Source organism: Symphodus melops, assembly GCF_947650265.1.
Source record: "Symphodus melops genome assembly, chromosome: 19".
NCBI lineage: Eukaryota > Metazoa > Chordata > Actinopteri > Labriformes > Labridae > Symphodus > Symphodus melops.
The window spans coordinates 11,811,672-11,834,994 of record NC_136709.1 but is presented as its reverse complement, the minus strand read 5'-3'; the positions used below and the strand labels follow the sequence as shown (position 1 = coordinate 11,834,994).

The window sequence follows — 23,323 nt, the reverse complement described above, 5'->3', positions numbered from 1 at the left end:
GGACAGAGAGATGAGTAGAAGGATCTGCGAGATGGCGGTTAGCCGCAGCGGCTAGCCCCCCACTGTGAGCTCCGCCTGGTTCCATTACACGACGCTGTGTCAATACACTAATCATATGCTCTGTCACAAGGCAATCAGTGCTTAACATGCAAGTCAGCTGAACACATGGCTCTAAATTCATTACCTTAACCCCCCCGCCATACTCTGACTCACACATATACTGTAATGACATGCACACACACACCGTCCAGTCGAAGTTTGACCCCTGACTCTTCCTTTCACTCTGTGACTGTATAGTCTGTGTAATTACCATCTGGTCATTACTGGCACTGGGGTCATCTTTGTTTCAGGTTATTCTGCATGATTACCAGAAACAGGAAGAAGGGGGAATACAATCACCGGATTTCAAAAGCGTTCAAAAATAACGATTTAATTTTTCTATGTCTCTTAAGTGTCGACACAAAATGTCCTCAACTACTGAATCTTAGTTTTGTTTTTTTTTCAAAACGTTATCAAAAAGATGATGTCGAGGCTGATGGAGAATCAAGGCGATGCATCTATCCATCCATCCAATGATTCTTTGATAATTGATGGATTGCAAGACAAAAGTATGGTACATCAGGATATCTAAGTAACTAAAGAATATAAAATGTTCTAGAAAAGGTAAAGCGGTCATTCAACTTCTGTTCACTTTATGCTAATTCATGTCATGAGTACCAGTGCCAGGAGTCATAGAGATATGACACAGTAGCCCCATTTAGACTGTTGGTTCAAGCTGCGATATTTACGTCTCTGTGGTGTTTCGCACTAAATTTATTTTTTATTTTATAAACATTATTAATCCCGAAGGGGAAATTGTGGTTATTTTAGAGACATGCTTCTCACACACAGGCCTGAATCTCAAACATGCACAAACAGGACATGAGTGGACATGCATTAACGGAGAGATGCGAGAGTGTGGCCGGTCCCACCGGAGGCGCTGTTGAGGGTCCAGTGCCTTGCTCAAGGGTACCTCGGCTCGAAAGGTGGTCTGGCACCTCTCCAGCTACTAGACCAATTTCCATAATTTAGTCCGCATCGGGACTTGAACCGGCGACCATCCAGTTCTCAACCCAGGTCCCCCATGAATGAATGAATGTTGTGGAGATGGAAAGACGTGACAAAGTTGCCCCCTCTTTATCATCTTCGGAGGTTGTAACAGAGTCGTTAAACGGACAAGCTGGATGTGCTGAGGCAGCAGGGGAGCGCGGCAGTGTTTGCGCGTGCATTTCTTACTGTGTGTATGTGGAGCTCCTGCTGAGCCGCGCTTCTACGCTTCAGCACTTTTGCGGAAACGCAGCATAAAAAGAGCTAAAGTGAAACAAATTGGCGGGGAAACGTCTTTCTTTCTTATGGAGTACAATTTAAGGATTGGTGGCCAAAGCTATCAATATAACTATGAGCAGTTTTAGCAGAGTAACCAATGTGTGTGTGTGTGAAAACCTTTACCCTATATACAAAAGAATGAAGTAATTTGCTGGCACCTTCTTATATTCTGATGTGGCAAATTACTAAATCATGTATAGAAAATGTCATTAATATGACTCTGACGTCTTAGTGTCTGAAGTAATCAAAGCCTTTATACTGAAATGACTTTTCAACTCAGTAGACATCTTAAATGAAAAAATTAAACACTTTTTCTAAACTCAGGTGAACGGTTGACTTCTTTTTGGAATGAAAAATGAATGAATCTCTTTTGTTCATCACACTCTTCCTTTCTCTCTGCAGCAGAATAGCGCACGAGCTCAACTCTGGCTAACTGCATTCTAATTAAAATTTCATCTCTGAGTGGAACGGTGTTAGTGAATGTCAGACAAGTGTCTAAGGAGCCTTTCTCCACTCCGTCGGGGTAGAAACTGCTGTTTGGTTATTCTGCTCCTACATCCTTGGCTCTCAGGGTTTACACATGCATCCCGCTAATTGTATCTTTCGAGAACAAAAAGGAATACTAATCAGATGTGAGTTTCCAATCAAGTCTAAAATGTGAAGGACACCCATTTCATTGTTATTGTTTTTTTTGGGGTTTTTTTAAATGAAGTGTGCTCCCAGTGCAACGGGAAACAAGAAAATCTGTTGATTGTTGCAATTTGCTTGACTTTGGGGATTTTATATTTCAATCAACAGAGATATCCAAAAAGATGAAACAAAGACAACAACAAGATGATGATGATAATATTCCAGCTGCAGATGGGCAGGAAAAGGGTGTGGGCTTCATATCAACACCACCTCCACCGCCCTTTTCTGTGACTGCAGAATGTAATGCTTTTTTGAATCTGGGCCCTTTATCCCTGTGTTTCTCTGGGCCAAGCTAAACACCACATTCTTGGCAGCAAATTATCATCAAGGAAGAAATGAAAGGTGGAACCTTTTTTACTATACTTCCCCCTACACCCCCTCTGCCAAACCAGGACCTGCTGCAGAGGAAAAAACAAGTCCACCGCCCTCTTTTTTTCCCCTGCTACAAGCACACTGTTGCTGCCTAGACACGGCTCTTTATACTTCTCTTTTTGAGCTTGTTTCCAAAGAAAACATAAGAACTAATAAATCAGTGTCAGGAATTAACCCTGCCTAGCAGAAGGCCGTACCTTGCTGTTGTAAAGGACTACAGGAAGCTTCAAACACAGGACGTTGCATATTTAGCAGAGGATCTGGAACGTACCCTTTACCTCATGGTCCAACTGATAGGCTCTGACCCTTTCTAAGCTGCCACACAAACTCCATGTGGGTTTCTTGAGCTCCACGGATGCCCCACGGGGCTTCCTGTCACACTCCACAAGTCCCTTCAACCTCCTGCAGTGCAGAGCTTCAATGGTCCTATGCATCATTCTCAGCCAGCTTCTCTTTTCACCAACATTCATTATGGAATAGCACTCCTCTGAGAGGGGAGGCAGGGGATGTATGCACTGACCAGCCTGCCAGGGAATCTATCAATGACAATTCACCACATTGCACCAGGCATCCGCCCGCCTGGAGAGGGTGAAGGATTCTCCAGGGCAACAACAACGCTGGAGCCAAGAAGAGCAGGAAAAAATGTGTTTTAGAGAAAAAGGTTTCACCCAAAACTGCAAAATCTGAATAGCTGTTTAAAAAGACGCAACGTTACTAAACATGATATAACTCAGGACGATACTCTGCGTTAATCTCAGTTCCTTTCGTGAGACGCTTCCTTGTTGATATCGAAGTATGCCCTTCTATTATCCATTCATTACCATTGGTGCCTGCAACTTAAGGTTCATTTAATCCCATGATGGTGCATATCCCACGGCAATGCTGTAATTCAAGCATTGCAAGAACAACATCACCATGGAATATGTTTCCCACATGGAAGTGAACACCATGAAACGCAACCCAAGTCAAACATTAGGAAGGCGAGTCTGTGCATATCTCTTCTCCACGCACAGGAGTCTGAACGAATGCATGCGCAAACACTGAACACTTCATTTACCACCACAACAGCTCGATGTTATCTCGACATTTCGACAAGAAAGGGGTGGGGTTACCTTATGAAGAAGGAGGCTGCTGCGGATGAGGATGCAGAGGTGGATGTATTAGGTGCTGGGAGTCCTGGCTGGCTGCTGCTTCTTAGCCTGCAGGGCGTCACGGTGCTGCTCGGGCTGACGGTTGTCATTGTGGTGGTGGTGGTGGTGGTTGTGGTGACCGCGGCCTCTAAAGGTGCGACATCCCTGTCGGCTTCCCCCATCAAACCATGCGCCTGTTGACCCATAGATTCACAGATAAAAATCCAACCATCACTTAAAAGTCTTTTATAGTTTCCTTCCACACCATTACCCCGCCTGTGCCACAGATGGACAGGCAGCTGCTGCAGCCAGAGCAGGTTAGCAGGAGTCAGCAGTATCCACAGCAGAGAGCTGTGAGGATGCAGCCCCATGCATTGATTCTGGCAACACTCTGGAGGTCTGAACTGGCTGTAGCCTACTGTAATTAAGTGATAACCCACATTTAATTAGTAATTAAATCACAAGCGATTTACTCCACTCTGCACCCGATGATATCTCCAGCTCTGTGGCTAATTTAGTCCTTTACTTACAGTACAGCAATGATAGTCATGACATCTTGCAGGTTGAGCAATACTTTGACTATATAAGAGCGACTTTCAAAGGGGAGTAAACAATCAACAACAATGTGAGGAATGAGATCTCTTTACGAGGCATCTAAACTGTGCTGGCATGAGCACACCCTGCTCTGGCAGCTTGGTAATTGAACAGGAGTAAACTGAGGTGAGCTGCATCTGTTTCAGCCCCAGGGCGCTCGAAACTTATGCCAAAGCCATACAGGGTATAGGACCTGTATGTCTGTATTGTCTGCAGTGTGTTTTCAGAAGCCAGTCATATCTCAAGGTATTACACTTTTATCAATAGGTTTAGAGCTGCAAAAAGAGGACAAGTAGTAACATGATTTTATAAGATGTCTTGTTTTCTTTAGCTGTTGTTTCAATGTCATTCTAGCAGGCTTAATGTTAGAGGAGATGCTTGTTTCTACAGTATCATCTTCACTCAATCTTTTGTGAAGTAGCTAAGTCATACATACGTATATCATACCTACCAGATTGAATATAATGATTGGATTATTCACTATGTACGACTACCCACTTGGCTTAGTATGACAAAGCCAAGTGAAAATACAGTCAATAAAAATATATGTAGTTTACCTTGGTTTTAGAAGACGTTCTTATTTTTCCCCCCTTCATTTATGCTATCCTCAGCTAAATGCAAGTTCCACTCAATGCACAGAGTAAGTTAAAAGTTTGAATATGGATAAAAAGTGTGTATTACAAAGCTATAAACATACATAAACCAGAAAGAATAAAAGCAGGTCATACTGTCAGTTCAGCAAAATGTAGCTAAGACTATCATACTGGTCCTTCCGTTAAAGCTTGGAGCTAAATCTGGTGAATCTTAGTGGCATGGAGCATCAAGGTTCAGCTGGAGCTCTGCAGTCTGCATCAGTTCACTGATTGCTCGTGTTCCCAACTGAAGGAGAGCAGAGAGCTAATTATCAAAACCAAAAGGCAACTCTTGAGACTCCACTTTACCCGGGGTCCCCATCCTCACAAAAGGTTAATCCTCACCGGAGCCGCTAGTTTATCCTCAGAGACAATGATCAACAGTAGCTGACAAGAACTGGTTTTGTGGCGTTTTCAGCAACAAAAGGCGAAGAAATAAAGGACAAAGTTTTCCTATAAACATTTAGAACAGAGACAGGAGGATTGTGTGTTGGGGAACGACCTTGAATGCAGCACAGTGCTGCTGCAGCCCTGTTTTATATGGCAGTATGTTGTATTATCAACACAGTTCAGGCCCTCTGCATATTCAACACCTCAGTGTTTGTCCTAAATTCATGTTTGGCCACACATAATAACACGCTTCACGGTCGTTTTTGTAAATTCTACGGCTTTCCATTATATGTCGTTTGTCAACACACGCTGACAGCTGTACTATTTATACGCCAAGCCTGACATGTGAATGCTACACTTCAAGATGTGAGGACATACTTACATTCTGACATTTACATCAGAGGCTTGGCTATTGCCTTGCAGATTGTTAGCTTTACTTTGCAGCTATAATTGCAGCTACACTAACGCCTGGGTGAATTATCCTCTCCTAGAAAAGCTTCACTGACCGTTTGTCAAACTGTTCGTGCTCCTCATGGATTCCTACTTTCCTTTTCCGCCTTTGGAGCTTGTTATCAGAGTTGAGAATCACAGCCTTGTTTTAAAAGTCTGCTTTGGCTCTCTTGAGGCTTCATCATGGGGGTTAAGTCAGAGATCAAGCTGCTGTGTGTGAAGTTATGACTTGAGGCGAAGAGCATTGAAAAACTGGCTGCAAACTTAAATGAGCCAAATACAGGTCCTCAACCGGAAAGCCTTACACCATGCTGGTGTGGGTGACAGGTTAGGAACTCAGCACATACCAGAGAGGAAGACCCATTACACTTTGGCATGAAACACGAGACTACTTCACACGCAGCCAAACAGGAAGCTGATGTGTGCAGCTCATCAGATCTTTTGGTTTTAGAATCACTGGCAGCTTAAGGAGCAAAGGTGCTTTGGGGTTTGGGTTCAATATGGATCAACTACAGTCTAAATCACACATATAAGTGTACACACTTCAGCACATCGCACTGCCTATCAAAGAGTATCCCCTCTGGTAGTAAAACCAAGACTTAAGCCCCTCAGTCGCACTGCTGTCAATAGCATTGGACCTGAACTGGCCCTGAATCGGGCTAAAAAAGAACAATCTATCCCCTGGTCAGGTAATTAGGTCGTGTCAGAGGAGCCATGTGTGCACGGCCGTTTTCTCTGAGAGAGAGTAATGAGCTGTCCTTCCACTCTTTAACCCACCCTCCCCGATCTGTTGCATTGGGTTGCTACTAGAGAGTTAAGGCAGAAAAGGTGGGTGGGTTTGGGGGGGGGAAGAGTTCAGGAGTGTTGTGAAGTCTGAAGTGACCTATCAGCAGTCCATTGAATCTGAAGCTGTTGAAAGGACAGAATCCCCCGGTGACCTTTGGTCCCAGCGGTCAACTGACGATTGCTGCTGGAGAGAAATTGGCCCTGTGTTAATCTGGCTGTCTTGCTTGGATGGCCTCTAAAACCGAACTGAAACCAACCAAGGTGAGAATGGAATACTAATAACACAGGAGTCTGATGGTGTCGACAAAGAAAAACTCAGCCACTTCTCTCTTTTAATAAAAAATGATGAAAATATCCTTGTGGTTAGTGCATGCGCCCCATTGTAGAGGCTTTGGTTCTCCAGATGGGCAGCCCAGGTTTTAGTCTGACATGTGTCTCCTCTCCCGCATGTCATTGCCCACTCTCTTTCTCTCTCTCTCTCTCTCTCTCTCTCTCTGTGACTAATTTCTAAATCCGTCCACTGTCCGATCTCTAAAATAAAGAGGCCCAAATGCCCAAAAATAAACCTTTAGAAAAATTTAAATTCTCCAATTTGTTTGCCTATTTTTTCAGACTGCGATTTTTCTTTCCTTCCTGTATCCGTTATTTTCTCCTCTTGTTTTGGCTTTCTGTGGCGCACAGCCATGCTGGCCCAGCTGTACCAAAGAATCAGCAGCCAAGATCATCTGCTGGGCTTCAAATTGGTGGCAGAGGAGTAGGCCAATCCAGCGGGAGACCAGCGAGCCAATAAAGGAAACCTTCATGAGTCAAGAGCTCTTGGTCTTTGTAGATTAGTGCACATGTGTTTTTTTGGGGGGGATTTCATGGAGCAAAGTAGAATCCCAGATTTGAGTCAATCAGTTTCTTGTTTTGAAAAAGTAGCAAGAAACAGCTTGGAAATTTGGTTTCCTGGTTTATTTTAACAGCTTGAAATTTTTCATATAAACTTCCAATAATAAAAGAAATGAATTATTTGTGTGCCATGTGTTCAATTCAAGCTTATATGGCTCATATGAACTCTTGCAACACAACTACAATGACAGAGACAGGCAGTTTTGATTCCATAGACCGCAAACATCAGTCCAGATGTGAAGCAGAGATTCCTGATGCTCTGTAATGGGCTTTATGTGTGGGAGCACCCCAGGCCTGTTGGTTAACACACAAAAAAACGTCCTTCTCTGCTTCTTTGTCTAAACAACAGTGCATACTTTCCCTACGTACAAACAATGAGAATCATGAATTTACAGCCTCCCTCCCAGTCTTCAAGTTTGTGGGTTTTGTCAATCTGTAGGATCTGGTTTTGATAAAAGAAAGCAGCTTGAGAAAATAACACCCATTTCTGCTGTAACTTCATGTCCTGAAGGGACGTTTGTGTCTGTCCGAGGAGGTTCCCAGCCTCTTTTTCTGTCGTGTTAAACAACTCATCCCAGCTGCACTGGGCCACTAATTGCTTTTACACACATAGATGGAGAAGACGAGTCGGCCTCTCCTTTCAGTGCCAGACCGTTTGATTTGCCCTGGATTGCGTACATGCAGTTAAAAGCTTTTGATGGCCACCCATAAACCATCTCTAAAGGCACTTGTTGACATTAAAGGGAGGAGTAAAAATCTGTCTTTGATTGTAATGCAGGGAGAAAGGAATAGCAGTGCCAAGACATGAAACAGACTGCAGTTATCAAAGCAGTAAGAACAGGAGTGTAAAAATATAAAGTGCATTTATCCGAACGTAAAAAAACATTACAGTGCAAGGACCAGATGATGGTATAGCATGCGCTAATACTACCCATTTTTTAACTGTAAAACTAGTGTTGGGATTAAAAACTTCCACAATGTGCATATACAGTAAATAACTTGAACTCATGAATAATGTTCTCTAAGATTACTCCCATGACTCCAAGGGCAAAACTCCTTTTAGAGACTCTGGGACATCAGATAAAGCTCAGGCTCATGCTTACCCAACATGAGAGAAGAGTTATGGTGACGCTGTGGGGTGGTCATTTGAAATGCCCTTGAGAACGAGGTCAGCAGATTAGTGTTGCGATGACCTCTGACCTCAGATCAGTCAGGCTCCTTGACTACTGAGGAATGAGAGGTCAGCAGGCAGCCGTCACACAATTTCTCTGCAGGGCTTTTATTCTGCTCAAGGTTTGAAACGTAACATTTGCAGTCACAAGACATAACCCGAGTGCTGTGGCATGAAGGGAAGACATCTAGAGAAACATGGCTTTATGAAAGTATTAGAGGATTCTTTTTTTGTTGAGTGGGATTCCTTAAAATCCCCCTTCTTCAAGAGTGAATGGCCTTAAAAAAATCAAAATTCATCATTTTCTTTTCAGGGCAACAAAATAGTGACATAGACCAAAGCAACTGAGCAGTGAGCCTGTTGGCCAGAGCCAGCCCAAATCTGATCCTTTAAGTCATCTATTAAACAAACATCCAATAGGAGATGCCATTTTATCCTGAAATGGATCTTCACTAGAATAAAAGAGTAATAAGTCTCAGTGATTTCACGTGTAATGTATGGCCATATCTGTGTGCTTTTATTGAAATAACCTGCTTGAATTGTGTAAAACACTTTCTCATCGATCTTCTTGCGGGATGATAATCACTTTCGTATTAGGCTTATCAGTGAATTAATTGCTAAAGCACTGAAAGGTGTATTTCATTAATATGCTTAAGCCCAAACTGTGAGGCGTTTCTAAGGATATGAAACAGACTGAATTCAACACTGAGACCCCTTTATGACCCAAACAAGATGATCAGAAAGAAGATTGACTATTTCTATATATACTCAATTTTGCCACGGGTTCATTCATAGATGAGCAATGGACAGCACACAGCTGGAACTGACTGAACCACTTCAATCCCATGCTAAACAGGGATGACAGAGCAAAAACGTCCATCCCCTTTGCACCACACCTTTCTTTGCAATTTGGCCCTTCGAAAAAAAGTTAATGAAATGGCTTGAACAACACTTTTTTTTAAATCAGTTATAATCTGCTATTTTGATGTAAGTTCTTCTTACTCGTGGCTCTGACTTGATTCAACTAGAGTTATGAAAAGATATATTAAAGACATACCGGTTTCGGCTGAGGGAGGAAGTTGTTGACTCTGGAGATGCTCCACATGCCCTCCAGGTACTGCTGCGCCTGAATCGTGACAGAGCTCAGGGATCCACTGATTTGCCCTCCTGCCACTGTCACCTGTACGCTTGTCTTTTGCCCCGAGGAGGCTGAGGGAGACTGTGACCAGCCCGGTACCCTGTGCCGCTCCCCCAGAGGCAGGACAGAGTGTGCAGCAGGTTGGCCTTTGGACAGCTGTTTTGCGTGAACACTGGAGGAGGACACAGTGAATCTAGCTGGCTGTGGTAAGAAAGATGTGGTGGGTGGAGCTTCCATGTCTGAGCTGAAGGTGAGGATGGGAGCTTGGAGCGTCTGCAAGGCCTCCAGCCTCAGTTGGTGGAGAGGTGTGGAGCATACCTGGCAACAGCTGACACTGGCTTCATGGCTCCCTGGAGTCTGGAACTGCTCGAATAGAAACGTTGCATATCCAGGGTCCTGATGAGAGAACACAAACAAGACAGGGTTTAAAAACTCATTCTATCATATCCCATTATCTTCTTTTTCAGAGGATTTCCTGCATGTTATTCACTTTTTCCAGGAGCATCGGTGGTCTGCAAGCAGTGTGGTCCCTGAACCCCCTCCGGACCCTCTCGCCCTGCTTTAGCCCCTTCCCCTTTCTCAGGACGTTTGTTTGTTTAGACTGAGATGCTTCGCCTGTGTGCAATTTAAGACTCCAAATCAGGTTGATCTGGCATTTGCTCATTTCACTCCTAAGACCAAACAAAGCAGACGTGAGGAGGAGAGCTCGGAGGGATTACATGAAGATCCCACAGAGAAATTCCTCACTAGAAAAACACTTTTATTTGTGTGTAGTGTTAGAAAGACAAGGGCGTATTATTGCTTTTAGAAGTAGTGTCCAGTAGAGTTTTGTCCTTTCACTTCGTCTCGAAGAAGACTCCCAGGGTGTCGGTTTCTTATTGAGAGGAGTGAGAAAAGAAAACAACAGCTGAGGGGACTCCAGCCCCCAAAGCCATTTAATTTACATATGATAAGTGTCCCAGCATGTAAACTATAAGATAAACACCCAAATGTGCCAATAAATACCAACTACAGTAAGCTGGAGGCATGCAGAGCTCTCATTGAAATGTTTAAGCGAAGGTTGGACATCAATTCCTCGATGTTTTTTGAAACAAACACACGCGCTAACACTTGCGCACACAGACAGGACAGTCTCTTAAGAGGCATAAAGGGGCAGCAGGTTTCTGCCCAGTGGAGTCGTGGCCTTAGACAGCAGCCCATACATAAATGTTTATGAGGCCTTTGCTCTGTGGAAGCTCCGAGGTGATCAGGAGGAGTGAGGCGGTGGGGAAACAACAATCCTCAGCTCTAATGCAGTGCCACTTAATACAGCTCGCCCAGTAGACCTAGAGACCACGGAGGCTGGCTGAGGGACTCTAAATCTCCTCTCCATGAAAGCAACTCAATACGAAGACTCTTAGTTGACCTTTCTCTGTGAAAACACCAAAAGGAATTGATCACACAACGTTCGTACAGCTCTAAACTTAAAATATGTTGATGGGTCGGTGTTGTGCTTTTCCATATTGATACGTTAACAGATGTACACGTCTGTAACTTCTACAGGAAACAAATAAGGAGGTATAAATGTGTAAAAGAAACATCCTTTTTTTTTTTTTTCTACTGTTTGGGATTTCACAAAGTTACAGGTTACCTTATTGGGTATCTGCCTTGGCATAGCAGCCAATGAACTCAAGGGACACACCCATCCAACAGCTTAGTTTTTTCTGATAACTTGATGAGTAGTCATTTGGGAAGCAATACGCTCGATGGTAAGAGAATTTGTTTAGTTGAATTACAAAAAGTTTAAGATAGAGTTATAAAAAGATGCATGTTTTTGGGTTAGATTTCTTGAAGAAGAGAGCAACAGTAGCTATGAAGTGCTTCTTTGTTTGTGCTGCTTCACCTCTGATTCTTTCTTAACACACCCCAGTGTAGGTGAAAGGATGTATTTAAGGCTAGGTGAGTGCTAACCACTATGCCTTGGCGGAGAGTCAGAACCACATGCTCCCATAAACCATCTCTGCAGACACTCATGTGCAGTCATGCAGTGGAGTGTGACTGGACTAGTCTTATGTTAACTGAGCGGTTCTGGCTAATGATTTACTATATTGGCTACTTGCTTTACACTTGAGTAGACACGGACAGGATGCAAGGAGTACTGAGAAATGTATTCAGGATGTAGAAACCTATAAATCTCTCAAGCAATGAGAAACTGATGGGCAGGCGACGATCAAGTGCAGTACAGGATCAAGTGATTGTTGCTGCCAGAGTTTATCCCACAGAGGATTTAAATATAAGAAGCTTAGAACAGCAATATGATGCTATGATAGAGCTTAAAAAATGAGAACTTACTACAACCTGACACATGAACAATCTCCACTGTTATACTCCACCAGGATATTTATGTGCGAGACAGGACAGTTCCACTGAAATAAGATGAAACGGCCTATGACAAATTGGACTGAAAAGCGAGACAGAGCTGAAGGAAACACCCCTGGCTGCTATTTTCACAGTCTAGTCTGGCTTCATGTATATGCTTTCTAGACAGGAAATTGAAGCCAAGTCATAACCAGCCAACTCCGCCCTTCCATCAAGCATCACCCTTTACCCTCCGACCAACCCCTTCACCCACCTCGGGGCACCGGTGGATGGAAGAAATCAATTTCCCCTCTCTCTCTCCCCATGCATTGTTAGGTGTTGATTTAGTGGAGCTAATAAAAAGACACACAAAGCTGAGCCCATCTGCTATTCAGTTGGGATTCTGGAGGTTAGGGAGCGGTCTTCTCCTGTAAAGCTGTCTGTGCAGCTTTATGCCCGCTGGAGTGAATGGGGGGTCAGGGCCAACAGGCGTATGAGGGTGATGGTGGTGATGAGGAGGATGATGATGATGTTGGGGATGTGCAGGGGAATGATGAGGGTCTGTTGGGACTGAAGGCCAGATATTCAATCTTCATATGGTTTATAAGGGGTGAAGGAAAGGATATTAAATAAGGACTTTAAGATGGGTTCATACAGAGCATCACAGCATTTCATATCTATTGTTCTCCTTGATTTTTCTTGTTTTAGGATTCCATTAATGTAGTGTTCCTGCTTTGGACTGCTCTTTGACGTAAAGGATAGTGTTTTAAGCTTGCCTTCTTTCTATAAATCAATTATAAATCCTTTTGACAGGGCAGTCTGGCTCCTTGTCTTTACATTTCCTTCCCTGTGCCTGTTTTTGGACTTGTTCTTTCTGGAATTTTCCTTTCTACTGGATTTATTTGCCAGCTTAGGTTGCTCTCAACTTTTACTCTTGCCTTTGTCACTATCATGGTAGCCTTTTCATTTGAACACATTTATCAGGAGAAGCTCTTGGACAATCATTGCAGACCATGTTTGGATCCATTTTCTGCTTTTCCTCCACCCTGATTGTTTTGGGTGTTTTTTTTCCTCTCAGATCTGTATGCCTACCTTGTGCAGCTCTTTGGTTCATCAGTTCCTTTCCTATTTTCCTATATAATTGAAGCCTGTTTCAATCAACTTCAAACACAGACACAGCAGTCTGCCTTTGGGTTTCATTCTGTGCTTTTCTGTATAGCAGGTTCCCAGTCTGTGTTTTGGTCCTATTCTCTCCTTTTTTGTTTAACCTTACATTACAGCTTTTCATTTACAAATATTGCCTTCCAACAATGTAGCTCCAAGTTTTAACAGTTCCCTCACTTGTTTGTTTCATCACAAACTGGTGGCAGGAGTTGTTCCATATGATGATATATCCATGATATATTACTGACAGGTGCAAATGGGTGTGCGAGAGCAGCTCGGCTTTATTGAAGTATGTAATGTGTGGCATCAACACAATGTAAATGTTCTAAGTAAACCTGTTGGTGGAGAGGCATGGAGCTACTTCAGGTCTGTGACTCTTGGCTCATTGTTTTGCACAAGTAGGCGATAGTTTTAGTTTCCGACCCGTGATCTATCCGCAAAGAGAGTCTTACTGCACAGGCGGGGGGGTTGAGATGAGGAAGGCTGGGGTTGTGGCCCTTGCCTGGAGGCCTGTGGGTGGTTGTGTTGGTTTACTGCCTGTCAGCTGATCTTTATTAAACTCTGGGGACAAATGCAGTCAGATGCTATGGCCTTATTATGGAAAGGAGGTGTGCCGAGTGCAAAGGGGAGCGAAATCCCTGCCTGTCGAATGAGCCCTCTGCAGCCCTTAGAGACCCAAGTTTGTCTCTGTCTCCCACACTAACTGTGATGAAAACCAGGGCAGGAGGGAGAGAGAAAGTCACCCTACTCACTGACAGTCTCTGGGTTGATGAAGAGTGTCATCACAGACATACCAATGCCCAGAGGCTGATGGAAACAAGCTCAGCCGTAACCACTTATGGATGAGGGGACAGGGAGAGAGATGTGCATGATTTCTCTCCCATGCCTCCTAAATACCAGACAACACATTGTCACACACATTGGATTTCTCCTCAAATCACACCTCATTTCCTCCATTTCATTAGCACAACTCTTCTCCAACCAGACAAAGGGAAAATGCCATATGACTGTCTGTTTCTGCATTCACAAGCTTCTGAGCAGCAGAGCAGCAGGTCAGCTATGCACTAACAACCTGACTCAAATCAAGGGAAGGTCAAAGTGATTTGAAATGCATGAGGCCCCCTCGCTAGCTGTGAGACTTTTAAGCACGCTCCATTGAAAGTAAAATACTCTGGGAAAGCATATTTTCTATTCCAGTTGAGCCCAACAGATATTTTCCCAGACATAAAAGCTCCCCATGACCCACTGAAGCAATGGCAGACAGCGAAGATGAAAAGAAAATTGTATCCACATGCATCCATGATGAGGAAAATAAAGTGAAAAGCAGTGACATGGTAGATACTGCCTGCAGCTTTTCACACCAAATGTGAACTTGTGTAGTCTGCAGTCAGGGCATATTCCTCAATTCAAGTTGCCAGCCATAGGTAGCCAATTCACTTTTTTTTATGTCTAACATCAGTCATAGCACATTTTTCTGAGAGTAATCCCAGAACTATGTGGGTAACAAGAAGACTTTTCTCTTCTCTCTCTTTTTTTTTTTTTTTTTTTTTTACATTTTTGTGTTCATTGTTGTAACAGTTTGGTTACACAGAAACACAGTCCAGTTTACGTAAGGTGGACTGTGTTCATGCTGGAAGAACTTAAAGGGTTCTTCCAGCATGAAATCGTTCCCGATTTGAGTCAATAAAATCGTACACTGCCTTACATTTGTCCTCACATATTGTGTTCTCACCAGCATGAGTCCTGTTTACAAGTTTCAATCCCTAAGTACTTCCTATGACTGCATTTCTTGTAAAATCAGGACCACACAGCGCAACTTTCCCTTCCTGTGAGGATATGACTGAGCCATCTCTGTTTACTCGCCCTGAGACAGTATTGACCCTCACCACACACCGTCTCCTTAAGTCTCACAGGGATTGGCCCCCAATAAACCACAGGACCCCCAAACCAGACTCTTGAGTGTGGACGAGAGCTTCCAACAGGTCCACTTTCCCACAAGGTAGCCCTGGCCTCACTGACAGCTGAGTGGGAGAAAAATGAGCACAGCTGCTGGCCTTGCCCCGGGTGAGCGCAGGGCATTAAGGCAGATTACATTCCCAGGATAAAAGCAACACATCCAGCGGTGTAATCCCTCTCTGCACCCTGCTCCTTCTCAACAATCGTCACCACCTCCAGCGCTCCAAGCCAGCCAACTCGGAGAAGAAAGCTGGAGGGGCTCTGATTAGATATCAGGTGGAGGTTTAAGTGCAGCAGTAAGATCTGGGATACAGACCATTAAATTTAACCACTGCCTGCTCAGAGGCAGAGAACACAATGACTCAGGATGTCACACTAGCATGCCATTTAACTTTGTGGGAACGCTTTTGGTAGGACACAAAAAGGGACGGCTCACCAAATCACATCAAACAGATGTTTGCCCCTGCCTGCTGACTTGACAAGATTAAACAAACTTGTAACAACACTTTTCCCAATGAGAGCAGCAGTATCTCCAGCAACACAACCACAGTCTTTACCTTCCTGATAATATTGTCTCAGGCAAAAAGCATGCAACACTACAGGAATAAATTCATTCATCCTCTGTGGAAACACTCTGGCTGCTTCCATTTTCTGTCTCTTTAAGGTTTTTAATGGAGCATAATGAGATTCCATCAAATAATGATGAAATATCTCTGCTGCTTCCAGCATTTCTAATGGGAAATTCTGTTTTTTCAATCCTTATCCCATTAGCTTCTGTGAGAGATATGGTTGCAAAATCAATTCTACTTCTGCATTTCATGGGCTGCTGTGTCAGTAATCCTCTTTCTCTCTGGCTATTTTGTGATTTTAATCTTAATAACTTTTGTAGACTGCAAGAAAACCTCCACTAAAGACAAAGAAAAGAGCAAAAAAATGATACAACATGCAGTGCTACATTATCAGTAGTAGCATGCCTGCTTTTTCTCCCCACAAGGGATAGAAGGCGAATAAGGCATTCAGTTAAAAATTGTACATTTGCATATCAAGGTGGAACACAAAAAAACAAACTACTGTGAGACATTTAAAATGGTTGATATTACTCACTCATGACCTCATGAACCCTAAACTGTGTTTGAATAACAGCATTCTTCCTTGTACTGGGGACAAACTACTTACTTACCAAGTCAACAACACATTAAAATGAACAAACTTCCCCCTATTCAGATCAAACAGAAGATTACCTTGTTTGGAAGAGTGCATCCGTTTTTTTTTTTTTGTTTTTTGTTTGTTTCAGTAGGTCCATAAATGAACAGCCAAGTTTCCATGCATGGAGCATCTGTTCACAGGGAGCTTGCAGAAACAGATGTCAGTCTGTCTGCCCAGTGTGATTTAGCCCTTTCCTCCCTTTAACTGTCAGCGAACTGCTGACAGAAAATGCAAATAGGCTTTACCCATTGGTGACACTTTCAACACATGATAGCTCCACCTGTCCAGAATACCAAAGAGACACTTTATTTAGTGAAGGACAGCATGATCCTGCTTCAACATTTCCAGCAACATCCTTTAGTTTTTTATATCTTGATAGGATGTCGGTGTTACATGTCAGTCTCTGATACAGCTCTTTTCAGTGAAAAGCTCCTCCTATCCTCCGTAAAAAAAACAGCTGTCCCTGTCCATCAAAGGAACACGGCCACGGATCCCACTGGCCCAGAGGTTAAACATAGATAGTCTGTTATAATCACTTATTATCCTTTGGCAAACCTCCCCGCTACTATTAATGACCCCATATAATGATGTGTCAACGCTCCATATGGTCCACACATTTATCAGCGTGAGTGTCTGTAGCTCCTCCTACTTGAAGGTAGAATGAGACCCAATGTATGTTTCTATAAACGTGTTGATAAAGGTTAACTAATCTCTGGTTGAGTGGTGCATGCTTGTCTTTGTGTGTGTGTGTGTGTGTGTGTGTGTGTGTGTGTGTGTGTGTGTGTGTGTGTGTGTGTGTGTGTGAGTGAGAGTGTGTGTGTGTGTAGTGCACGTGTCTCCCCTTGTGAGACTGTCTTTACAGTGCCCCCATCCATCACTCTAGCCTTTCGTCACTTGGCCAGTTAATTACCTTTTCCTGTTCAGTCACGCACATAAAGAAACAAAGCCTTTTTCAGACTGTTTGGACAGACTTCACTCTCTCTCTCTCTCTCTCTCTCTCTCTCTCTCTCGCTCGCTCTCTCTCTCTCTTACTCCCTCATCTGTGGACCCAAAGGCTGCCTTCACTGTCTCAGCCCTAGATCTGTCAAGCTTTCATCAGCTTTGGACAAGTTCAGACTGCTGGGAGGTCCAGACTGGACTCGACAGTGAAAGAGTGATAACTTCCAGGATAACATCTTCATTGAAAGGCCGGTGGTGGTTGGTCCACACTATTTCCCAGAAACAAAGAAATGCCATTAATTACAAAGACAACAACAAAAGGTGCGTTTCCCCTGCAGGAACTTTGAGGTACACATTGTGTTTCCACTGCAAGGGTCAATATGAAGTCCCAGGATCTTTATTTTAGCATTTCTGATTGGACGAATTAGCAAACAAGAACACAAACAGAGTACCATGTATTTGACCTTCTGGATGTAAAGCAATACCATAAATATGAACCATACTCCACTGAAAACCAGCTTGAGTTTACAGGTTGAAAAAGCAAAAAAAACAAGCAAACAGCAGGATGCAATGATAGACCACTCGAGGAACCTTGTGGTCATTTTAATAGAGGCTCCTAGGATAGAAAGACCTGGCAACTTTTGCTGGTAAAATAGCCATAGAGAATGAGCCCATGCTCAGCTGCGTCACTAGACAACCTAAGCAGATGAAAACCTTATTTTTCCTGCACAAATATTTTCCACATCCCTGACCACCGCTGTCATGTCATGGACCAAGTCAGAAAGCAGCAGCACGGCTGCTTGCTATGTTCTCCTCATCAGAGACACGCTGGATTGTCTTTATGTACACTTGCGCCAACTATTGTGCACTTGTAATTAGATTGGCGGATTTTTGGCTCCGAGTTGCTCTCAAGGTAGTTTCTCTTTTTTCCAGACTAGCATGTGGAAACAAACCAGAATGAGAGCGTAATGAAAAATTCAACAGGCAAGCTGAGTAGGCAGGAGCCAGGTGTTGCTGTAAACTGCAGGTGAAAGAAAGGACAGAAGGGGGGAGGGGAAATAGAACGTGGGGATGGAGGTTGTATAGAGCGCAAGACGGTTAAAAAATAATCCAGAACATTCTCAGAGTGGGTCAGAGAGAATCAGAGATTAAAATGTGATCATCAAACTCTGCAATTCTGAAAAGGAAGAGTTAGTAAAAAAAAGTTAAAACAGTGCATTTTAAATCAGAATTTTACACTGTTCACATTTGCAAAGTCTGTATCAGAAAGCTGCAAAGTAACATTGAAACAGTTTTCTGTATTTCCAATCATCCACTGGAGCTCAGTGAGGGCTCTATTTTTGTCCAAGTGCCCACTTCAACACACTCACTACATAGCAGAGGATCCTGATACAATAGTTCCTTCAACAGCCTAAACCTCTACTTCAGTGTATATATGGTGATGACAGCCACCTGCTTCTACTTTGTCTGAACTGTCACATATACTGAGCTGCAAACACTGCAGGACTTCAGGAGGACTTTTCACTAGACTCGGAAACACAGCACTCCCAGCTCAATTCCGTTTATTTAGATAGGAAACAAACAGCTGCTAAAGCTTGTGGTAGATAATCTCCAATGCAGAACTCCCTCAGTCACACAGAGAGCAAAAGTGTGATATGTGAGTGTGCACACAAACGGATAATAACCACAAAAATGGAAAGGGAGCTGCTCATGCTCAAACAGAAGTAATTGCATATCTTCATCAGTATTCTCCAGATCCCATAATGGGGGGAAAAAACTCAGTTTAAAAAACCAACAGCTTGATTGGAATGAATCATTTTCAGATTAACATTTAAGTACCAGGCAGCACGTAAACATATGGATCTACAGGGAGCATATTGGCCTCGTTTTATACGGTTGCTTTTTTATTTCATCCCAGGTTTCCTGCGCTAAAATTCATGGGGACGCTCACTCCCTGGTCAGGAAAATAGAGCGGTATAAAAGTGATGACAAGGTGAAATGTTGAGTATCCTACAACAATTTTTCTCTCCACTTGCCTGCGGGAATGGTTCGTACAGTAATTGTGCTGGCGGGCTGCCATACTGTTCAATATTCAAGTTTTCTGTCTGCTGCTGGAGTTTTTATCTACCTCCCACTCTTGCTCTGCACATGAAGAGACTCTATATATTGAGTTTGACTGTGCATAATGAGACTCTGTAAGAGGTCATTGTCAAGCATAGCCCCTTTTTATTTGGCTGATATCTCAATTTTCACTTTCTGGCTAATGTGTTAGCACAGACTTGTGAGCAACAGGCTAACTGCTTGTTTAGCATCACAAAGGAACAGGGACAAAGGTGAGTCACCCCTTTTTGGCTCCTCAAATGTTTTTATAAAGCAAAGCACAAATCATCCTGAGCCAAGGTGAGCATCCCCAACCCATCTTCTTCCAGTTTGCAGAGCATTATCTCAGAGAGTGGCATCCTTTTGTCTCGCACAAAGCTGCCGCGTGTCGACAGAACAATGGAGCTGCAGAGTTGCGAGTGGCTGAATCAATCTGGTGCAGCAGCCCAGTGGAGGTACAAGAGAAAGAGGGAAATGCTAATTTATTATGAAAGATGTCATTACCATGCCAATAACTTCTCAGCAACACAATTATCACTAATAATAGAACCTTAAACATCAGCTCAGGGCTGCCAGGGAGGGCTGCATACATGGAAAACTTTTGTGTATTTATTCGAGGTAGAGATTGAAGGCTTGTAAGAGCACTGCTAGAAAAATACTCATCGAGATAAGAACTCATCATCATCTCTTTCTTTTTGTTATTATTTTTTCCTTGTTAATTGAGACGTCTAGACACATTCAATTTCACATCAACGAGATAAGGAAGGAGGCTGAACTATCTTGCTGGAGAATAATGCATGCTAATCCACTTACTGAGAATGAAGGATTTCAATTCACCGTCTTAGAAAATGCTTGGCTTATCAAAAAAAAAATGTCACTGGCACATTTTGGCACAATTGTCTTGACAGAATAATAGAATTCTGCAAACTGGCATATGGCTGCAACAAAAATCAACCCCAATCATTTAAGTTCAAATTAAAATGAAATGGTGAGGATTAGTTGGGCTGGATGCCACCACCATTTCAAATAATATTCACTTTAGTGTTAAGGATAAAGAGTGTCTTTTTTTCTGTTTTTGTTTTGTTAAACGTTTTTTCTATCCCAATGAATTTGAATTCCAATATTAAACTTTATCAATTGAAAAAGCTAGTCTACGGTCATGTCAGTATTTCTATTCTTTATATTTAAAAGCTAAACTTAAGGAATTTTCTGAGAGAAACTTATTTCTGTGTCAATCAATTACACAATGTCCAACATCCATGTCACGCAACAGCAACCACAATTCTAAACAGTAGCAATAAGGGCAGACTCTTAGCATTTACATACTAGCCTGATGTTTTGCCCATACTAAACCAAAGTATTAGACACATCAAGCCACTGAGAGACATGGATCACCATCCTCATCCTGAGAGCTGTGCTGCAAACATGGCTCAAAATAAAAAGGCTATTTCACAGATTTGTTAATGACAAATGGACTTGAGCTTGTATAGCCTTTTTATAGTTTTTTTCGAAAACAGTTTTTTTTACCGCAGGCCACATTTACCCATTCACACTGATGGTAGAAGCTGCTATGTAAAGTGTCCAGCAGTATTACCTACTTCTAAATAGACATTCACACGCTGCAGGAAAATTTTGGGGTTGCCCAAGGACACTTCCACAGGTGACAGGAGGGGCTGGGGGTCGACGCTCTGGCCTTTCAGCTTCGGGACAATTGTCTCTATCATTACCATTGCCTAAGCCTTGTCAAGGCTTTGACACTTTCACCCCTTTGGAAGAGCCTCTACATGACTAAGAAGTTTTGCCTTTGTAGGAGACAGAAAATCTCTGTAGGCTGAGATTGCTAATCTCACCTTCCCTTGAGCACATCCAATCACAAAACAGGAAAGGAGAAGTTACAAAAATGACTATTCTCATGTCAGGGACGCCAACATAGGCTGACAAGGACATGGCTGATGTCATTTCACATCGTGAAATGAAGAGATAACCTTGGAGTTGTTGGCAGCTTTTGTGTTGAGTTCAGAGTTTTTGTCTGGAGTTGTGCTTTTTCATAGCCTTCGGGGACTTTTTTTTCCCGCCTGCTCATATGAAATGTCACAACACAGCTGAGCAAGATGTGGAATTCATGTTGACAGAGAAACAAGTAACCCTGCGAGAAACAGAAGAGAAGCTGCAATGTGCTCTGATTTGCGTGTTCACAGCTGCACACCAAGGATGGAAGATGTCAAACTGAGTAAAAATAGAAAGCTTGAGTCTGCAATGAGATACATACTTTTTGGCTCAAGGGTACAATGGTTCTCACAACAGTCTGTCTGTTTGTATAAACCCTGAGTGATGCACTTTAATTGCACTTAAGAGCATGAGAAACACAGTAATGAACAGTTTAATAACACTTCAGGAGAGGAGAGCTGTACGGTCTGCAGACTAATGGATATTTGATGTATTTAAGAGTGGAACATGGAAAGATGCCAGATACTGTATATCTTTATGTGGTGAGGTATACATTTTTATGCGGTTCCAGTTGCTCTGTTTTGTTAATTTCATGAAGTAGCAACAGGAAGAAAAATCTCTGAGCCACACCCACACACACACACACACACACACACACACACACGCACGCACACACACACACATACACACACAGAGTCATATTTAAAAAGGTCTGGGGATGCAGAAGCATGCCTGCTTCATGCTCAGCGTCTGATTGCAGGACTTAGGGGTCATAGGGTAACTAATTGTGTGACTCAAGGAGGTCAGCGTCAGTGTGGCCTTCTGCCCCACTGCTGGAACACCACCAGAACGACTGTCAGGAAAGACAAATGAACTCTGACCTGCCTGCTGATGACATCGACCCCAAACTCAGCGAGCACACAGGCATATCTTAATCTGGGTCAGAGACAGGGGAAGACCTCTGCTGTCGATCTGAACTCTACATACAGATGTTTTACTGATGTTCACCTGTGTGATTGCATGTTCAGGTATTCATCAAATGAGACAAGTGAAAGTCATTTTATTCTTTTTTTTAATTATTATGATAAAGTGGACAAATACAAACTAAACATGTGTACATAGACATGTTAGTTAAAGTAATGGCAAATAAAGAAATACAACTGAAACAAAATCTAAATACGCAAAACACTGACAAAGACAAATAACACTAAAGTTGAAAGGAAAGTCGAGTATTAAGTTGTGGTGGTGTATAGGAAATGTGTGAAGGCTGACAGCTAAGTGGAAAGAAACAAATAAGTTAACAAAAGCAAATTTGAGGAGAGAAAGTAATTTTTTTCTCCAAACAGCAGAAATCATCTTTTGCTTCTTTAGAAAAAAATATGGAATAAATGTTGCGGTCACTATAACATCAATGCGCACAAAATCAACCGCCAGAAAAACAAAAGTAGAAAACCACTTTGCTGCAATCTGGTCAATCTAACAAAAGCATTCTTTCTTTTTTAGAGACACCATAAAGTGCTAAACATAGCTCTCCCTCAAACTCTAGGAATTCCACGAGAGCGACACTCAGCTTCGGCACAGCAACTCCCTGAGCAGCAGAGCATGAGATGGTTATCATTTTTCTCCAGTCAATAATTAGCCGGCTTGCTAATCAGCTGTTTTGTGCAACGCGCCTATCCAAGCCTTCTCATTAAGCTGCATCACCAGACAGGAGGTCTTTTACCTACAATCATCAGATGTAATCCACTAACTTAAAAACACTGATCGTGACTCTACTGTCTGGAATGTAGATGCATTTGTGCACCATAAAAGAGTACTTAAGAGGTCATCGGTGTGTGCTTGTCTCATCTAAATATAAATATGAAAAGGTATTGTGATGGAGGTCTAGGGATCATCCAAAGAAATGGAGTGTCCCACTTTCATGATTTCCCTATGTAAACAGAGACTGTGAAGTGTGCCAGAAAGAAATGTCCAGATGGGACGTCTCTCTTTCTTTCTCCGCCTGCTGCTCCGGCCCTGTGTTGGAGACAAAAATGACACAGACCTGTTTCAACAGCTGCGAAAA

The 23,323-nt window shown here is 42.8% G+C and overlaps 1 protein-coding gene across 2 annotated transcripts in view; it reads right to left on the bottom strand.

The window, feature by feature from the left end:
* kif26ab (kinesin family member 26Ab) overlaps window positions 1-23,323 on the bottom strand; it is a gene marked incomplete at its 5' end in the record, with an annotated part of 72,069 nt that overhangs the window by 33,332 nt on the left and 15,414 nt on the right. For both annotated transcript variants that reach the window (XM_079370370.1, XM_079370371.1), the window contains 2 exons: window positions 3,540-3,751; window positions 9,529-10,005. In XM_079370370.1, the coding sequence (XP_079226496.1) occupies window positions 3,540-3,751; window positions 9,529-10,005 (689 nt within the window). The remainder of the gene's footprint in view (window positions 1-3,539; window positions 3,752-9,528; window positions 10,006-23,323) is intronic.